At 42.9% G+C, this 20,231-nt stretch overlaps 1 protein-coding gene across 4 annotated transcripts; it reads left to right on the top strand.

Annotated features, from left to right (window-relative positions):
• Window positions 1-1,673: 1,673 nt before the first annotated feature.
• mmadhcb (metabolism of cobalamin associated Db) lies at window positions 1,674-6,227 on the top strand. 4 transcript variants are annotated; one of them, XM_056388439.1, is made up of 8 exons: window positions 1,674-1,926; window positions 2,216-2,279; window positions 2,567-2,708; window positions 2,861-3,078; window positions 4,454-4,562; window positions 4,772-4,902; window positions 5,240-5,326; window positions 5,886-6,227. In XM_056388439.1, the coding sequence occupies exons 2-8, from the start codon at window positions 2,262-2,264 to the stop codon at window positions 6,084-6,086; spliced, it is 906 nt and encodes a 301-aa protein (XP_056244414.1). In that variant the 5' UTR covers window positions 1,674-1,926; window positions 2,216-2,261; the 3' UTR covers window positions 6,087-6,227. The 4 variants fall into 4 exon arrangements, with proteins under 4 accessions (XP_056244414.1, XP_056244413.1, XP_056244416.1 ...); XM_056388438.1 differs by having other exon boundaries at window positions 2,155-2,279; XM_056388441.1 differs by having other exon boundaries at window positions 1,675-1,926; window positions 2,216-2,270.
• The last annotated feature ends 14,004 nt before the right edge of the window (window positions 6,228-20,231 follow it).

Below are 20,231 nucleotides of genomic sequence, written 5' to 3'. Positions count from 1 at the left end.
TTTGGCTGTTGACAGGTTTTGATCTGATCTGGAGTAAGTGAGGAGTTCAGCATCAGTTACCATGGTGATTTACCCTGGTAACAAGTAAACCACCGTCATAGGACTTAAAACACAAGAGTTAAACCTGAAGTTACCTCGATAACCTCAGATCCTGCTTCAGTAAAGTCCTATGGTCACTAAAGTGTGAAGTCATTATAAATCCTTCCATTTAATACAATTTTGTTTTCACCAAAGTCCCAGAAGAATAAAGAAAAACAGAAACAACTAATTCAGCTAGCAAGAGAGGTCCATATTAAACAAAACTCAGTTCACCTTCATTTGTGTGTGTGATTTTTCCTCAGTGTGTGTGGATCTGTGTCCTGTTGTAAACCTCCTTGCTGTACTACATATGATCCAGACTCATGGATTTGGGTTTGAGCAGAGAAGGAGATGCCGACATCCATCAGCTTCTCTTCATGTTCTTTAATCTGCTGGTCTGTGAACTGTGTTTTTCTTCTTGGACTTCATGCAGTCTCCTTCACAGAGTCTGATCAGCTTTCACCGTGTTCTTCAGTACCAGGTTGTGTATAAAGTAAACTATGTTGTCTGGCTCTTCCTGTTCCTCCTCACCTCTGCTGCAGCTGGTTCAGCTCAGGTTCAGGATCTGTTGATAGTCCTGGTCCCGCTCCATCTTTATGAAGTCTCACAAACTGGTTTCTTACTGGTTTCTTACTCAGGCAGCTCCTCACCATGTGGAGCCATGTTGCATCAGACACAACCCAGACCAGGACAGAGGAAGCTGAGGTTCATGCAGTCAGTCTAAAGATAATACATCAACCTTCCCTTTAGACCTTAAGTTAAACTTGTTGTTTCAATATGCTGCAGACTTTTAATGTTAGAGAAACATAGGTCTCTAGAGTTCAAGCTCAACCAATCATGACTCATTGTAAACATGACATTTATATGTATGTATATGTTAAACCTTTTACATATAAACCTGGTGCTGTTGTGTGTTGGTCATGTTCACACAGACAGAATGGAAAACTGTGGAAGAAATTAAAGTTACTGATCAGTACATGTGTGTATTTGGGTTGTTTTAGAATCAGTAGTCGGGGGGACTTTTGTATTTTCTTATTAAATAAATCTGTCTCAGTGTGTTCTCAGTTAACATTTCTTGGTGCAAACATTTCACAAAGTGTTTAACAGAAGTGATGTGGACTAAATCAGCCAGTTCATAAAGTGGTGGGGACACGTCCCCAGTTAGCCAGTGTAAATGACACTTATGACCATAACTGTTAACCTTCTTCCAGGTAAAATTAGGGTGGTGACCCTTTAATATTAGAGCAAGTGTGAAGGTGAAGTTTACAACACAATAACCAGTTGTCTAAACTTTGACATAGCTCTATCCTGGCGAAGTGACACTTACTTGGTGTTGCCTTATAACAACTCTGCTGTTTATGTCTCTGTCGTATGTTGCACAACAGTCTGGATGGACTTTGACTGACATACATGGAAATACATGAGGTGCCAGGAGGTGTCGCAGCAGCAAACACTGATGTTTGACCAGTCAGATACCTCATCAGGTAGTGACAGCGTCTGGGCAACATCAGAGACCGCAGAAGATGGGCCCCTCGGCCCTCCGGACCAGCGGGGGCGGTAATGCGCGCCCTGGCTTTTTGCCGCGCAACAGCGCATGCGCGAACTGAAGGTGAGTTTCATCAGAGACAGTAGAGAGACTGTGTAGAGGATCTTTGGTTTCATCAGAGAATTTCTAAGTTTAGCGGCAGCTGTTGTGCTAACGTTGTGCTACCGTTAGCTGCGAATGAGCTGCTGTTGTGCTAACGTTAGCCGCGACTGTGCCCGAACTGTGTAAACACCTGTACGAAGAGTAAAGGGTCACGGACGTCTGTGTCCCACAGTCAGTCACTGTGAACCACCTGGCACCAGGTAGGTTATTGCTCCTCTGTAGTTACAGCTTCCGTGACGATACAAGTAAAGTACAGTGCAGACTTTTCGGGTCGTAACACCGACCGATATTACTTAACTGCCATGCGTTGTGCGCTCTCTCTCTCTCTCTCTCTCTCTCTCTCTCTCTCTCTCTCTCTCTCTCTCTCTCTCTCTCTCTCTCTCTCTCTCTCTCTCTCTCTCTCTCTCTCTCTCTCTGTCTCTCTCTAGGTTGAGGCTCTGATGTTTCAGTAGACTGGACTCTTGACTGCCGTCTTGTCCTCTCCTACAGAATAACTGGACCCTGCTGACGGGCAGACTGACAAACACACACCAGGATGGCCAGTGTGAGTCAAGTGTGTACCCAGTGTTAGTGTGGTGTTCTTAATAAAGTGATCACTGAGTGTACGTCTGGGTGGTGACAGATTGTGTTCCTTTACCATAAAAAAGTCTCAATGTAAATTTCCTAATTAGTCATTAGGAACATCCCTGATTAGAACAACTTGTTTTTCACCGTTTAGACTTTTGAACACAAAGTGTGTCAATCTGCTTCACTGACTTGTTTTGTTCCACTGTGAATACATGACACTCAGCAAAGATTATGTAGTTGTGTGATGTGTGTGTTGTGTTGTGCTGTGTTCAGGTGCTGTGCCGCAGAGCCAGGCTGGTCACTTATCTCCCTGGACTTCATGTGTTGGTGCATCGTGTGGCTGGAGCTAGAGCCTTCACTGCTGGATCCTCAGGCTCTGATGAGCCCCATGTAGCCCTCAATCCACCTGACATGGGTATGTCATGCATGTTTTTATTTTACAGTTTAACATGAAGTAGTTGGAGTGGATTATAAGATGTAAAATGAAGCTGGTATGGGTGATATAGTGTGTGTCAAAAACCTGGATTTTGTGTGAAACCTGAATTTTCACACATCGTGTACTTTAAGGACTGCGGACAGTTTGGCCTGATGAGAGCATGGGGCCTTTTGGGCCCCAGGACCAACGCTTCCAGCTGCCAGGTAATGTGGGTTTTGAGTGCCACCTAGAAGGACTAGCAGAGAAGAAGAGGAGCCTGCCACATAAGATGGTCCCTGACGTACTGTCGGCTCCGTCCAGTAGTGAGAGACACGACTTCATACTGGCGCAGTTCATCGGAGACTTCTATGTAAGTGTGATGATGTTAACATGAGAACAGAAAGACTTAGGAAATACATTGTGTTGACAGTGGTCAGTCTTTATATTAATTTCTGATGTAATTAATTACACCAGGATCCCTCAGACCGCTTTTCAGTCTAAAGTCAGAGGCTGTGATCTATGTGATATTATTGTTATTGTTATTTTTATTGTAGTATTGAATTTATATTTAATTTGTCCTGCCACACACACACACACACACACACACACACACACACACACACACACACACACTGCTACCAGCTGACTGTCATTGAAGCTCTGTGTGTGTAGGTGCTGCGTTGTGATTAAACATGTCACTTAGTTTGTCTTCTCAGCTGCTGCTGTTCATGGTTGTAAATAGAAGGGTTCTAACAGGGAAGTGAAGGGACAGTCAACAAGACAGAGACATAAACAGCTGATTCTTGCTGATTTCCCATGAGCAGTGGGTATTTTATATTTTATTCCTCTTTGCTGGAGACAGTCAGAGCCAGGCATGTTGTTTTCAGGTTGTCCGTCTGTCTGTCCCGTTCTCGTTTACACGATATCTCAATAACACCGTGACAGAACCTCTTTCTCAAATTTGATACAAACATTCACTTGGACTTTTGCCAGCATGTGAAGTTTTTTAATAATCTCATATCACATGCACACTGTGATCATTTTTACAAAGTACTCTGAAGTAGCTTTGTTCAATAAACCTTCTCCACAGTGTCACTTCACTGTAGCTCAACTTCCTCCAGTGCAAAGCAGCTGTAAACTTGTAAAGCTGTGTATTTAACGTAGCTTCTCCAACAATGATTATTCCTTTTATTTCGTTTTTACAGACACACACAGATATATACTGATATGTACACTGGATAGATGGAGTCTGCTTCATGGGTCTTCTTGCCGATGTCACTTGAACAGTTCCCATCCAGAACTCAGCACTACAGACTTGATCTGGTTCCACTCGTCAGTCTGTGGCTCTGATCTCTGTCGGTACCACCTTAACACGCCCCTGACACACGTGTGATACAACGAGGCCTCGTTTATGGAGCTCACTTGATTTTGTCTTATAGTCACAACAGTTCAGTACATAACTTCTCCTGTGTCAAGACTTGTGTTGCCATGTAAACCTCATGAAGTCAAGCTACACACATCAGTATATCAGCTGTAATGTCAAACATGGACCAATCACTGGTTCATTTACAATCAAGGAACACAATGTAAGACCTACACACTAAGTGATGCACGCAGACTCCTACAGACAGCTCAGATCTGAACTGTGTGGATGAACCAACAGCCAACAGCTCCTCAATCACTGCTGTGTTCTTCTGTGTGTGTGTGTGTGTGTGTGTGTGTGTGTCTGTGTCTGTGTGTGTCAGGAGAATGACGACCCAGCCTCCTCTCAGAGAGTCAGTAGGGCTGAACAATACTTTGACAGCTCCAGTGTGGAGTGTGCCGTACAACCCTGTCCTGAGCTACTACAGAGAGGTACAGCTCATACTCGTCACACTTTCATCAATAACATCCAGCTTCTTTCTCTTTGTTATTAAGAACCAGGTAAAAGCTGTTTTTACAGACTGGAGTGTCACTGTCTCTCCCTGATAACTCCGAGGTGTTTGACTCTGTGGATGTTGCTCCTCCAGATGAGAAGCAGTGTTTCTGTCTGACTCGTTCTCTCCTGATTGCATGATCAACAGATTTCCAGTCCATGTTTCCAGAGGCTCCCTCCGCTGGTATGATGGTGGTGACAGTGACCCAGAAGACCCAAAAGGATATGACAGCATGGTGTGCTGAGGTGGAGGAGGAGAGGGAGCAGATGCTTGGGAAGGTGAGCTGGAGTTAGTTAGAACTAAAGATGCTGCTGCAGAGCAGATGTTTCTCCTGTCTCACACTTCATACTGTTTGTTTTTAGTTTTGCCCTCACATACACTGCAGGTTCCTCACATCTCTGCGGGGGAGGGAGGGGTAGTGAAAGACATGATGCCAGTCAGAAGATTTGAACAGCGTTGGGTGATATGATGGTGTACACCATGTAACAGTAGAAATGTGTTCATCAATAGAGATTTGGGGTGGGGTTGAGAGGGGAGGAATGGGGGAGAGAAGAGAGAGAGAGAGAGAGATCGGGGCAGGATCAGATTGATAACAGTTGTTCCTCCACTGTGCAGTTTGTTGATGGAGCCAAAGAGATCTGCTACGCTCTGCAGAGAGACGGGTTCTGGGCTGACTTCATCGATCCCTCCTCAGGCCTGGCGGTAAGATACCACTCTCAGTGTAACTGTCACACACACACACATACACAACATGATGAACAATTCAAGAGTGAATGCTACAGTGACCATGTGACCATGGCTTCCATGACCTTCCACACATCTGTTTCATCAGCCTGCACAGAGATCACTGTCTGACTGAGTTGTAGTGTCCACTTACTGTGAAACAAAGTCCCAGCATCCAGTTTGATATTCAGTGTAGAGGAGCCATGATCACCTCCGGAGTCATGAGGCAGATGTGAACAGAAGCTCCCTGTGTTTGTTCATATATGGACGTCATGGTACTGTTACACTGTCCTCCAGTAAAATGTCCAGCAACCATTCAGAGAACATCAGCTGTTCATGGCCAAACGCATACATGTACTACGCAAACTTGAGTATAACAAACTCTCAGGTCATGTTTACAGACACTACAGCTCAGTGTAGTGGTCTACAGCTCAGTGTAGTGGTCTACAGCTCAGTGTAGTGGTCTACAGCTCAGTGTACTAGTTTGCTGCTGTTCCTCTGGAGAAACTGGATGATAACAGTGTATATTCCTCTCCAGTTCTTTGGCTCCTACACCAACAACACCCTGTTTGAGACGGACGACAGGTATCGTCACCTTGGGTTCCAGATCGAGGACCTGGGCTGCTGCAGAGTGATCCGACACACTGTGTGGGGTACACACGTTTTTGTTGGGACAATATTCACAGACGCACCGGCCAGCAGCCTTATCATGAAGAAGCTGATGAACACAACTGTGTGAGAACCTGCTCAGACAGTGGTTCATCGTTATCGGACTCCTCAGAGTTTGTATCTTATTATCTGATAGTGATTTATATTTATAGATCCAGATGTCACAGGCTGAAACATGCTGTAATCACAATAAAGTGTTTCTTCACTGAAATGGTGCTTTGATTCAGAGTAGTGTAAAACTGACGTCAGCAGGAGGAGAATCTACAGCAGCTTCAAACTGACTGACCAGGACCTGCAGCTGAACTGCTTCTAGGATCCAGACGGCTAATAAAACTAACAAACAAACAGTATGAAGAAACCTGTGCTCTGCAGCAGCATCTTCAGTTCTAACTAACTCAAGGTTTATGTAGCAGTGAATCAGTGATGGTCTCAAATCAGCCCATTACCATGGAAACCAGTGTGTTAGTACAGAGTACTGGTTACGGTCCTGTCTGGGGACTGGGTGACGGGTCTGAATCTCAGGTGGAGCATCTCTTTTCAACATTGAAATGAGAGTCCAGGTTTTGCTGCAATACCTTCAGCGGGCTCATCCTGCAGAGTCTCTGCTTCTTGCAGTGGGTCCGGCTCCGCCCTCAGCGCCCATGTGACCTGTGACCTAACTGATTCCTGGGCTTGGAGGTGGTTTTGATGGAGTGGTCACACTGACTATTGGAACTTGAGGGTTTCCACAGATCTTAAAAAGTCTTAAATCCAATAGTCTGAGTTTAAGACCTTAAAATGTCTTGTATATGATTTTTACAGATCTTGAATGAAGTTAACGTTACTTATAAATAAAAACAAAAAAATAAATTTGCATGAACTTCAGTCTCAGTTTTAAATTAGTTTTTGTTTTGATCACACTGTGACACTGTTTATGTGTTTGGGCTAATGTCTCCTCTCATCAAAAACATAGAGACTTGTAGAATAAGTGAATTTGTCTCTGTTGAAGATAATGAATGTGAAGCTGCTCACATTAGGAACTGTGGGTATAAAGTCATCAGTCAGTAACACATCAAGCTGCTTCAATAAACAAACAGGTTTAACAGACACTTTATATTAATACATCATCAATACTAATTAAATCTAATTAAGGCTGGTGGTACAGGTGGTTGCCTGTACCTGTGCTCTGCTGAGTGTTTGTGGTGGAGACAGACCTACTGATCCAGAGCCAGCTGTGCTGTTCTGCAGCCAAGGAGGACCTCTGCTGGACAGGTGGGGGAACTACAGTAAAAACACAACCTCAAGTGGACAAGAGCCAGGGCTCCTTTCTAAAAATCCTCATGAATAGAAGTGGTTATTGTTATAGTAACCATGGTGACAAAAGTTCTCTGACCTGAAGGAAGAAAAAACCACAACCCTCTCCTAAACGAGACCACGTTGTGTTTGTTCCTAAACCAGCAGACTGACCGTTCCTCAAACCGAACCACATGATCAGGAAGAAACTCCACTGACTTCAGTAAATGAATGTGATGTCTGTTATACCAACCAGTAACCATGACAACAAAGGTTCAGTGCGCCTGCTCCTGTGGGTTGTATCAGAGTGTCGGGACAAACCACATGTATGGTCGTTGAGGTTCAGACCCACAGAACTCCAGATACATCAAGCCTCTTGGCTGTGATCATTCACAGTGTCAACATCACAATTCAGTGAAGAGCTACTACAGGATGAAACACAGGTCCCTGGTTCCCCGTCACACATGCTGCTACAGAACGTCAGCCATTTTTATGACACCTGCTACACAGGGGGGCACTGGTGTCCACCAGAACTCTTCACAGGAGACAGTAGCTTGACATGTTTTCCATACGTGTATATGTCTGTCTGTGTTTCTGTATCAGATACACTGGTAAAGTTACCCAGTAGCTACATGCAAACATTAGTGTTATCACAGTTAGATTATTGTTCAGTGATCTGGTCCAACACAACAGATAGTATGGTGAACAGATTACAGGCAGCACAGAATAAAGCAGCATGAATGGCTCTCCACTGCTCATATCCAACAAGAGTCAGCATGATGAATCATCGTCTGGCTTGGTGAAGTGTAAAAAGCAGGTTGCACTACTCTCTAGTCGCTTTATCAGGAATATCATCATAACTAAAACCCCACAAATACTTAAAGTAACTTATCATTCATCGCAGATTGACATCATTATTTCACTAGGCAGGTATCAGAGGGTCATTTTCTGTTGCCACCATGTAGAAGTAGTTTAATACAGAGAACGGTTAAATATCGAGTAATGGTGGCATGAATTCATTCCCACGTTTCTTGACATCAGAAAATAGTACAATATGTTTTAAAACAAGTTCATATTGCATTTGTTTACACAAGGTGTAAGTTTTCTGAACTGGAAATGGATACAGGAGCTATTTCATCCCGCTTATTTATTTTTATTTATCTTTTTTTGTGACTTAGATGATTGAATTGTGAAAAGTTTCTTTTCTCAGTTATTAAGAAATGAAATCATTAAGTAGTTCTTGTATTTATCAGATTGATGTGTATTGTGAGTCTCACTGTGAGTATGAATGATATGAATGTGTTTTGATCTGGATGTGTATTTATCCATCTGTTGTCATTGAAGAATTGTTGAAGATGACCCCAGGAAGAATAAACACTGTCAGTCTGAACTGCTCCGTCATCACTGATCTGTGAGTGTTGCTGACTCCTGTGTTTGCTCACACACTCTCAGTCTCTGTGACACAGCAGGACACGAAGCTGTCTGCAGGCTGCTGAAGCAACACCAACAACCACCAGCAGGTGGCGTGGTCACCTGAACATTGTGCAGCAGTGGGAGATGAAGGAGTCTGTGATGAGGCCTCTGCAGACTCCAGGTCCCTACAAAGACCAGAGTCCAAGCTGCGCTCATGGACTGTTGAAGTGAAGCTGCGTTACAGTGCGATGTTCTTACACACAGAGGTGTGTGAAAAAGCTCCTCCAGTCCTGTTCCAACACATTATCACTGTCTGTATTATATCATTCGTACTTGAGTCAAATGTTTCCATTGATTCCTCAGGTTTTGATTATTGATTATTGGTTGTGAGATGTGATTTATCTTTTTTTACAGGCTTGTTGTCTGTTATCTGTTGATGTTTTCAGCTGCTCAGTGTCAGTGGAGACAGGTTTACATCATGAGGTCCTCTCAGTAGTGAGGGACTGTTAACAGTTGTGGGGTTACCCACAGGAGAGCAGGTGGCTGTTTGCTGTGAGGCCACAGTGTTTGTGGTTTTTATGGCTTCAGTTATTTTGTGTTGAATTTCCCAGAGTGCATTTGAACTGCTTTGTGCAGCAGATCAATTTAGACTCAGTCTATCTGAACTGTGACTCCTCTGACAAAGTCTGTCTTTGTGAAACTGGTCGCTGATCTATTATGACCCCTTCACACCCATTCTACAACAAACAGATCTGTACAGCAGTGTCCAGTGAGCATACAGCCCCCTAGTGGCCATGCTGGGTAACATGCTCTTAGCGACAATAGAAGGACACAGTGGCCTCTCCACACGTCTAATGCCTGGTGAATGTTCATCAGCTGGTGTATCTTGTCATTTAAAGCTGCTCTGTGATTGGTTGGTCACTTTTGTTCTATGTTACAACTGCCTGTATATTTCAGTGTGATGGAGGCGGGCGTGCAGGACGTGTTCAGATCAGTTATGTTGGATGTGGTTCTGTTGTAGCTGCTCCAGTTCATATAGATAGTTCAGGCTGGTGGTTCCCAGCCTCGTGGTCCAGCCCCTCCAAAGGGATCAGTCTGATGGGCCGTGACATCATTATTAAGAGAAGAAAGTAGAAGTCATTTTACCTGCTATTTGCTTTTTTAGTGAAATATTGGATATTATATTTTATGTTATTGAAATGAAACCATCTTAAACAAGACAGAGGGCCCCAAGTACACAGGTTTTTTAATATTTATGGGGAAACAAGCCAATCAGACTGGGAACCAACAGGTTCTACTTTAACAATGTTGAATTTTATCAGCTTATATGTTTGTAATTATAAAACAGTCATGAGTAACAATATCTGGCTCTTAAATGTAGAGTGGTAGAAGTAAAATGATACTGTTAATACTAGTACAAGTAGTACAAGTAGCTCAAATTCCATTGACAGCTGACTCACTCTGCTCTGCTCCTCCCTGCTTTGTCCTATGTACAGTCGTTCCTCCCACAGCTGTGACTAGTTGATGAAGAGGAGCATCTTGCTCAAATGTTTGAGCCTAGGCTTCAAGTCTTTCACTCGCAGGTTGAGTAAACAGCTGTTCTGGATCTGAAGGAGACAGCTTTGCAGCACCTGCTGATTTTTCTTACTGCTTGCAGAGGGATGCAAGATTTCATCAAGGACATGAAAGTGTTCAGCGGTGATACAGTATCCTGAAGATGGCATTCACAATTTGACAGTTCAAGAGCAGGGCAAGGAGGGACTGAGTGAATCACCTCACAGCTCCACAGTGAAGAAACAGCACAAACATGTCAGATATCTTTGATATTGTTTTGAGAAGTGTGATTATGAAAAATGAAACTGTGGTGGACAGATTAGTATGTTGGCCCTGAGAGCTCAACATCTTAAGTAAACACATGCAAACAGACAAAACACAAATTCAAAAAACATCTTCATCAGTTCAACAACACATGAGCTGCAAATACTCACAACACAACAGAAGTGTTTCCAGGAGAAACAAAAAGTGATGAGGGGGTATAGCGCGTACCCTCGAGATGTAAGTCCGAACTGCAGTGGCACAGGTTTGAGTCTGACAATCAGATTAGACTTTGGGCCACCATATAGGTAATTAATGGCAAACACTGAATGAACATAGAAACATGTTAAAAAGTTAATGGAACATAAGAAGGAAAATCACAGATGAAGTGCACTGCAGCCGCCTAGTGGCAGGAAACAGTATAGCAGCAACTGTCTGTCTCGGTTATTAACAGTGTGTATCATAAGCTTCATGGTTGTTGTGAAGGACCACTGTGTCCTGGGTCCACTGTCAGTTACTGTGGAGTATAGCTAACTGTCAGCATTGCTGTGGAGCATATCAGTGCTAGTGTGGGCTAATGGTTGTGGTTAGATTGTTTTTGTGTGTGTACACAGGGTAACTTTATACAGTTGAGCTTCTTGTTGTGTTTAATGGATGATATCAATGGGCAGCAGAACTCTTGTTGACTGAGAAGGGGGGAAGAGGGCTGGAAGTGTGGCTGACGAAGCATTTGTTAAGGTCTGATGTTGGTGGGTTAGTGTGACATCTAATGGCAGTGACCATCGCTTACAGAACCTTTAACCTCCTAGGACCTGGCTTCCACATATGTGGACCTCATATTTTGGGTTCTCTAGACCACAATACTAACTTTTTCTCAACAAGGGCCTGGTGAGCACATATGAGGATATTATACTGCCACTCAGTAATCGAAATTTAAAACTAATGTCCTCATATGTGGACATCATTTTTCTCAGGTCCCAATCAGCCTAAATAGCAAAGAGAAATTAAAAATGCACGCCATGCAAGAGTTCGGGTCTTAGGAGCTTAAAGTAACATCATTAAGTGTAACTGCATGGATCAAATCCAAATTAAGTCCTTTTTCATGGCAGCCATCTTGACGCAGAATAATCACACAAATTACTGTCTCTCAGCATGTCAGTATACACTCAGAGAAATAGCAGAGCCTTTCATCACGTTCCATTGAGACACAACTGATATCATCATGTGATAGTGCATCTTTACACTCAGTATGAGTCAGAATGAGAACACTGTACAACTTTGTCACATCTGCTGAACTGTTAGTACTGGTTAATGTGGAACACAGTGCAGGTGAAATGTGTGAAGGTGTGAATGTGTGTGTTGGTGGTGACTGCCTGCAGCCTCAGTGCCGTGTTCTCACTGTGTAATCCCCTGGTGGACCATGCTGGGAGCTCTCCACATCCACTAATCCTGTTAGACCTTCACACCAGGAATTCCATTCAGTCTTGACTCAGACTAGCCTGAGGTTTGGAATGAGGCAGAACAACCAGGCTGCAGAGTGCAGGTGGGGGAAGCAGGGAATGCTGGGACTTTCTGCACTGGTGTACATGAAGTCTGAGAGGATGTTAGCAGGACATTCCTGTCCAGCCGTCTCTAGATGTTCAGCTTCCATTTAATGTCAGGTTTAGACTGACAGGACAGACATTATGAGAAGCACGTGTTGCTATTATGACAGGACAGGACAGGTGTCAGGTGTGACAGCCATCAGTCATCATTCACTTTATCATTTAATCTACTCTGATTTTATTGTCTTGTGTGTAACTGAGATTCTTCTTATCAACATGCACAGATTCAAACCATCAGTGAATGTATCTACTAACACTATCTATCAATATTTATAATCTATTGACAACAATAATATGACTGTTAAAACACATTAGTGAGTTTCACTGTGTTACATGTTCCTTCATTACTATGAACACACACACACACACACACACACACACACACACACACACACACCGTCCTGCTGCCACAAAACCAAACATTAACCAAACTTTAACCAAACCTTAACCAAACTGGTAAATATCCCTATTTTCTTTCATTTTCATCTGCCTTTCTTCACCTACCGACTTCCTTTCCTTTCCTTGTCACCGATTGGCTCTTGTTTTCTCACTCCATGCCTAATTTATCTGATAGAGTTTACCTGGGCACTAAAAGATTATTTAAGAGCTTCACTCCACTCATTCACGCTTCTTCACCTTCACATGGGGTGGCAGTTTCTGAACCTGCAGCCCATGTGTGTCTTGAAAATAAACCTTTGTTGGACTGGATATGGAGATGCCCATAGTGATAATGAGTCATTTCTGAACCTCCTACTTGACATGGTCTTTTGAGCAGGATTCTACTATTGTCACAGATTCACAGCCATTAGATGAAACTCTTTGATGATCTGGTCCTGACACTTGACCCCCTACTCATCTAGAAAATTATGGAGTTCAATATCCTAGAGTTGAAGGTGCTTCATGTCAAACAGCAAGCTGTTCAGTTTCAAAGTGTTAAAACACCACAACACCAATCATCCTCCTGTCCACCAGTTGTCAGCCACTTGTCAATCCTTGATGCTGCACTTCCTTCACCCGGTCTTCCTAAACCAATCCTTTCTTCAGAAGACCTGCTACCTTAAAGTTTTGCTGCAGCACCACCAGAGGGCCACCCACAAAGCTAATGTGGTCAGCCTTTGAATCCTCCAGCTGAAAACCCTACTCAGTCTCTTGTTTCGTCCTCCTCCCAGCAGGAGCAGTGTTCTCCTCTAAGACCTCAGTCCCTGAGACAGAGCATTTTAAATATCACATTCTCCTTGATCATCTGAAAGTTGACCAAGCCCAGCGACTAGCTCTTACCTTCTCCTATGCTTCTGACTCATACAACCAAGCCATTGCAGCTCTTGATGAATGTTATTGGCAACCTAGACAACTTGCATTGAAGGAGCTCAGGAAAATCATGGATCTTCCCTCTATCAGAGTAGGTGAGAGTCATGCTCTTGACACCTTTGCCCTTCGTGTAGAAACACTTGTTGGTCTTCTTAGCTCAAGGACAAGCAGAACTTCTTTGTTGCTCTCATGTGGATATTCTCTTGAGAAGTTGCCCAGAACTCACCAGGCACCTTAAATGGCATGTTTATAGGAATCAAGGTGTCATGAAATATGATTTGTTCATGTTCTCAGCATGATTGCAAACTGAAGCTTGGTGTTATCCCAGAAAGGAGATTTCCATCCCATCTTCAAATCAGTATAGACATCCCAGAAAGTCCATACCTGCTCTGACAACAATTCTACATGGAGCAAACAAACCAAGTGAACCCACTCCATCTTCAGAATTCTTCCCAAGGTCCAGAGCAACCTGTGCATATTGCAGTTCACCTCAACATCATATCAACAAATGTCCTGAGTTCACTGATATGACAAAGGATGAAAAAGTACACTAGATAAAGGAGAACAAACGTTGTTGGCACTGTGCTCAGACACATCAAGCTTGGCCTAAGTGTGATCTGAAGAAATCTTGTGACACCTGCAAAAGAAGACATCTGCAAATACTGTGTGAAGTACACCAAAAATCCAACAAACTTGCTAGTCCTGCTGTGAGGACATTATATCTTGATGGACCAAGTGACTGCAATGGTGTACTTCTGAAAGTTGTAAAAGTACTTCTCCATAATGGGAAGCAAACCTATAAAACATATGCAGTCCTTGATGATGCTTCACGATGTACCATTCTTCTGCAGTCAGTTGCTTAGTATCTTCACCTGAATGATAAAGCTGAGAAATTATCACTCAGAACCGTCGCCAAGATGTCGAAACTCTTCGTGGTTCATTGGTCAGTTGAAAAGACTTTCAAGATCAATCATGCCTTTATTGGAGCCAGTTAGACCACTCTTATCCTGTAATGTCCCTTCAAAGAAAATACAAGCATCTATAGGGTACATTCCCTTACAATCCATCAATAAAGCATCACCACTGCTGCTTATAGGCTCAGATCACATTCATCTTATCACTGTTATTATATAGCAGCTGTGAAAACGCTTCTAGGATGGACACTCCAAGGCCCTATCAGAGACTTTCAAAGACTTCCTCTGCGCTTGTCCAGTGTTTGTTTACATCTTTCAGTTCCCCTACAGATGTATTGTGCCACCATGTTGAAAAACTTTGGAAACTCTGTGCTCTACCTGTACGCAGTGAGAAAGCAGTCATCCATTACTATCCTTCCCACATGAACATTCCTCAGTCTGCAGTGATGTCACGACTCCAAAACATTGAATCTCAATGATTCATGACATCTGAAGAGGATCACAGCACCAAATAATCTTAGTAGATTCCCCATCATATCGTAATGCATAACAACAATGATCGCACAGTATTCGACTGCTCATTCACTTTCCAAAGACAATGCCTTAATAAGTACCTATTACCAGGACAAGTCCTTGGGCCATCACTCCTTGGCATGCTGCTGCTTCGCTTCAGGCAACATGCTGTTGCAATAATTGGTGATATTAAAGGCATGTTCCACCAAGTCTGTCTCCTACCTCATAATAAACCTCTTTTTCAATTCCTCTTTTTCAATGAACAAAGAAGAGAGGAGACATTCCAATGGCAGGTCCTTCCCTTTGGTACCACTTGTAGTCCCTGCTGTGCAATTTATGCTCTGTAAAAACATGTGAACAACAACCAACCTGATGAAGATGTGCAGTATTCAGTAACCCAGTGTTTCTATGTTGACAATTGCTTACAAAGCCTTCTCTCATCAGTGACAGCTCTAACACACCTTGACAAACTGAGAGCTACTCTCTCAGCAGGGAGCTTTGAACGACCAATGATCCCTCTGTGATCAGCCATCTACCATCTGAAGCAAAGCCTGAAAGCATTGAACTCTGGTTCTCTGAAGACAGTGATCCCCAAGAGCACACACTGGGACTGTTATGGAACTGAAAATCTGACCTTCTCAGGTACAAAACCAGAATTTTGGAAGCACATGCCATAACAAAGCAACACATCTACAGAGTTCTTGCTTATCTCTGACCCATTAGGGTACCTCCTACCTTTCACAACTCATGCGAAAATTCTGGTTCAACGGCTATTGAGAAAGGAACAAGAATGGGATGATCCCCTTCTTCCACCTAACAGCTTGGAAATCCCAGGAAGAAGAACTCCATTACCTTCCTCAAGTCACTATCCCTTGCTGTTATACTTCCAAGGAGAAGTACAGCACAGTTCGAGACATCCATATCTATTGTGATGCTTCTGAATATGCCTATGGTACTGTTGCATACTTGAGATCAAAAGATAACAAAGGCCAAGTAGAGCTGAGTTTCATTCTAGCTCGTTCATGAGTCTCCTTAAAACGACAGCTATCAGTACCAAGATTGGAGTTATGTGCAGCACTATCCGGTTCACGCCTGTGTGACCTAATCAGGAATGAACTTAGCCTGCCAATCAGAGACACTACACTTTGGGTGGATTCTACAACTGTACTCCACTGGCTTAAAGCAGACTCTTGCCACTTTAAAGTATTTGCAGGAGCAAGAGGATCAGAAATCCAAAATCTCACAGTCAAGATTGGAGATATATGGACTCAGCTAATAACACTGCTGATGATGTTACAAGAGGCAAATTCTTGCCAAATCTCCTCAATCCAACTAGATGGACCACTGGCCCACCATTCTTGTATGGATATCCTGATACCTGGCCTAAACTTCAATCAGCTGAACCTCATGATGATCAACCAGATTTGAGAAAGTCTTACTTCTGTGGTACCATCAATACCATTGCTAATGTATCAAACACAAACAGTTACAAGAGACCTTCTGGATGTCACTGCCCGTTCTCTCTCCAATCTAACCAGTGGCAATCCTTGTGCAACTGACTATCTGAAAGCAGAACAGGAAATCCTCTGACAAGCACAGATAGCCTTAGTGAGGACCTAGCCTGACTCACATCACATAAACCACTTCCCCCACACAGTTGCTTACTCTTCTTATCCCCAGAGTTGTGTAGTACCTCTGGACTTATTCACATTGGAGGTCGATCCAAATGTACTTGGTCGTGCTCATAATGCGACAAAATTGGTCATTCAGGATTATGTTGGAAAATTGCATCAAACTGGCTCAGAAAGACTCTTTGCTGAAATACGTCGGAAATTCTGGATTTTAAAAGGTATGCCGACATCAGCGTAAGTGTCAAAAGTGAAGAGTGAAACCAACCAACCCACAGATGGCTGAGTTGCCTGCTGCCGGTCTCAGGTTACTCAAACCTCCCTTTTACTCCACAGGAATGGACTGTTTTGGACTGCATGATGTCATAATTGGCCCCGATCAAAGCAAAGGTGGAGGATCATATTTAAATGTCTCACAACACACTGGCCCTCATTTATCAAACGAACGTACGGCAGAAAACCGTGCGTACGACCATTTCCACGCAAGCTTCGGCATTTATCAATTTGGACGTGAGCGGACGCTACGATCAGATCTCACGTCAGGTCTGAGCTCGTGTACGCAAATCTGAGTCTGGATTTGCGGTGCAGCAGCAAAATCTGGCTGAGTCTGAAAATAATTATTAAACAAACCTCAACATAAACAGTCACATATTTAGAACAGATCAAAACGGATTCTTAAAACGAATAAAACAAGATAAAAAAAATTTGAATTTTAAAAAAGCCCACGTTTTTTACTGATACCACTTTTTTGTACAATAAAACAATATGAGAGGCTAAATAGCCTAACATGACATCTAATTATTGCACATTAAAATTTGGAATAATAATAAATACAAGCAGAAATGTGTGTTTGCAAATTAACTCATGGCAAAATTGTGTAATTGTTTTTTGTTTTTTCCGATGGGTGTGACACAACTGGAACAACAATTAAAAGCATCTAGTGAGATAATCATTGTTGCACTGTGGTTGGTCAGATGTTTACTCACTCCCTTATTTAAACAGATGCTTTGACAGTTATCAAATCATAACGATGGCAGATTTACTCGTTTTGGAGGAACAATACACGCGTGTCAGACGTGAGCATGTTTTCAGAGACCGCAGGGATCTCCAGATTGCTGGGTTTCCAAATTTGGTTGGAGTAATTGATTGCACTCGTGCGTCTGAAGGAACCATCCATGAATGATTACGCATTCATCAATCGCAAAAACTACCACTCTATAAATGTACAGGTGATTTGTGATGCCAAGCTATCACTTTTAAACGTGGTGGCCAGGTGGCCGGGGGACACACGATTCTTTTATTTTTCAAAACAGCTGTGTTGGCACGTGGCTGCAGGAGGCGGCACTGCAGAACCAAAGTCATCTCCGTCACCCTCTTCCACACAGCGGTTTTATGAGCTCCTTTGATCCCACTCTTCAGACTGCCAAAAAGCACATCCTTATTTTGCGCCACCTCGGATGTCAGGATGTCGATCTCCATCTCTGAAAAGTTTCGTTTTTTGCCAGTAACTCTTCTCTCCATGTTTGACCTTAGTGGGCGAGGCCTCCGAACCAGGAATATTTAAGGGCGTAACATGTTAATGACGATCGAATTCAGCCGCCGCATTGATCAAGAGCCGATCATTCGTACGCTGAGATTGCTCAGATACGAAAGTTTCATGAATCACACGTGTATCCTATCGTACGACCAATTCTGCGCTCAGATCTGCGCCTGTTTTCACGCAAGATTGATAAATGAGGGCCAATGTGTGCATCTTGACCTCCTCAATAACATGGATACTGATTGTTTCCTCATGGCCCTTCGGCAATTCACATCTCGGAGAGTACATAAGTACATAATGAGACTATTTTGATTTGGTGTGTTAAATTTAATCTTTATTCTTTATTGTCGTTTCAGAACCCGCAGCCCATGTGTGTCTTCCTTTTTCATGTTGAAATAATTATAATAAACCATTGTTGGATTGGATATATGTTTAATGGCCTTTTTTCTTTCATCCTGCATCATGACGATTGTGATATTCTTTCTCTTACGTTTTTTTCCAAAGTGATATAGTCTCTGAAGCCTCGAATGATGACTTGTGTCTGGAACATCACAAATAAATTAACTCAACACGAATTAACAATAATGTTTTAGTGTTTAATGCTTTAATATCTTACCTTTCAGAACATTATCTTTATTGTTGGTTGTTGTTCTTGTTTCTTCAAATCCATGGTTTCAAGTCCCAAGGGAAGAAGTATTCTTATACATCCATGAAGCCTGCTAGCATAGCATCCATCAACTCGCAGCACCAGGTCCAGGTCATTCTCATTGCCCAGAGCCATGATGGGAGTAACACTAATGCACATATTCAATGGCCAACATAAATCCTGTGTATGCACCAGGCAAGCAATTCACTTTTTAAAGTACAGTTTCACCTCATGACATTAACTTATCAGAACAGAGGCTTAGATCCTCTGATGTTCTGATTGGCTGAAGCTTGAGAGAAGAGATGTAAAACTACATTGAGATTGTTTTTTGTTCTTAAAACCAAATATATCTCCTTTTGGATGAAAAGATGGGACATATGTAAAATAAGGGACCTTTAAAGGACACCTTGCACCCACACACAGTACAGTGTGTATGATGGTCCCTCACTGTCAGAGGCCTGTGTAATCTCACCTGGCCCCTGACCCTCCTAATCCCTTTCCCCTGACATTCCAGTGGGATAACAGGAGAGGGGGCACAGCTGACTCCAGAAACAGGATAACACCCCCACCTCCCCTTTCTGCATGAAATCAGCCTTTAACACTAAGCATTTCATAGTCGCTCCACTTCTCCAGCTGCAGCGGATTAATTGTATCACTGTTTCAGAGATCACACTACACTGGGATTCTTTGCTATGTTTCCAGAGAGAGAGACTAAACTCCTGTGTTTCCTTCACAACTCTGCACATGTGCAGCATAATTCACATGTCTGCATCAGGAGAAGGGGAACAGTGTGTGCTACTACTAACCCTAAAACAGAGTGGTGCTCTTTCACTGCAGTCACACACTTCATGGCCTATAATGATCACTTCTACTGTTCAACCTGCTTTCATTGTTGTTGTTTTCTTTGTCTGTTTTGGAGTGGTCTTAGTGTCACCTGTTGAATCTCAGTGCAGTGTTGTTCCAGTGATGATGCCTGATGTTACCTAATGTTCCTGATGATACATGATAACACCTGATGTTAGCTGATGACACCAAAACAAAACAAACAAGAATCAAGTCTGAAGTGAAATGAAAAATAAATCAAATATGATCTCATTCTCAGCAAAGTAAACTAAATGAAATGTCAAAATTAGAATATAAACCTTTTAAACCTTTTCTGGACCGGTCAACCAAATTAATAATGATTGATTTCAATAAGTATAAATCCCAGACAATGGTTATTTGTCAGCAGTGCAGCTGTAACCTTCCCCTTAAAGCTCCCTTTGAAAGTGCTTCCAGAGAACATGAAGGCACAAGTAGCTCATGGATCAGCGAGCTGGTCACTGTTACATGAACACCATGACAGGTCCTAAGGTCATGGCGGGAAGCTAATCCCTTCTCAGAAAAAGGATTAGAGATTACACTTGAGGTTAGAAAGCCTGAGAAAGCTGCAGGCCGTCCTGAAAGAGGAGAAGGCAAAAGAGGAGGGGAGAAGCTTTTCTCTCTGTTTTTGAGGTGATTTCCAAACCAGGACATTAGCTCAGCAGTGAGGTGGCTGGTCACCCCAACACACTGTGAAACCA

This window comes from Seriola aureovittata, chromosome 11 (genome assembly GCF_021018895.1).
Source record: "Seriola aureovittata isolate HTS-2021-v1 ecotype China chromosome 11, ASM2101889v1, whole genome shotgun sequence".
NCBI lineage: Eukaryota > Metazoa > Chordata > Actinopteri > Carangiformes > Carangidae > Seriola > Seriola aureovittata.
This window is presented reverse-complemented; position numbering and strand designations above follow the sequence as displayed.

Coding starts and splice junctions, on each gene's coding strand:
- mmadhcb (XM_056388439.1), top strand. Junction 3,079..4,453: donor AGTTCATCGGAGACTTCTAT/GTAAGTGTGATG, acceptor TGTGTGTGTCAG/GAGAATGACGACCCAGCCTC. Junction 4,903..5,239: donor GGGAGCAGATGCTTGGGAAG/GTGAGCTGGAGT, acceptor TCCACTGTGCAG/TTTGTTGATGGAGCCAAAGA.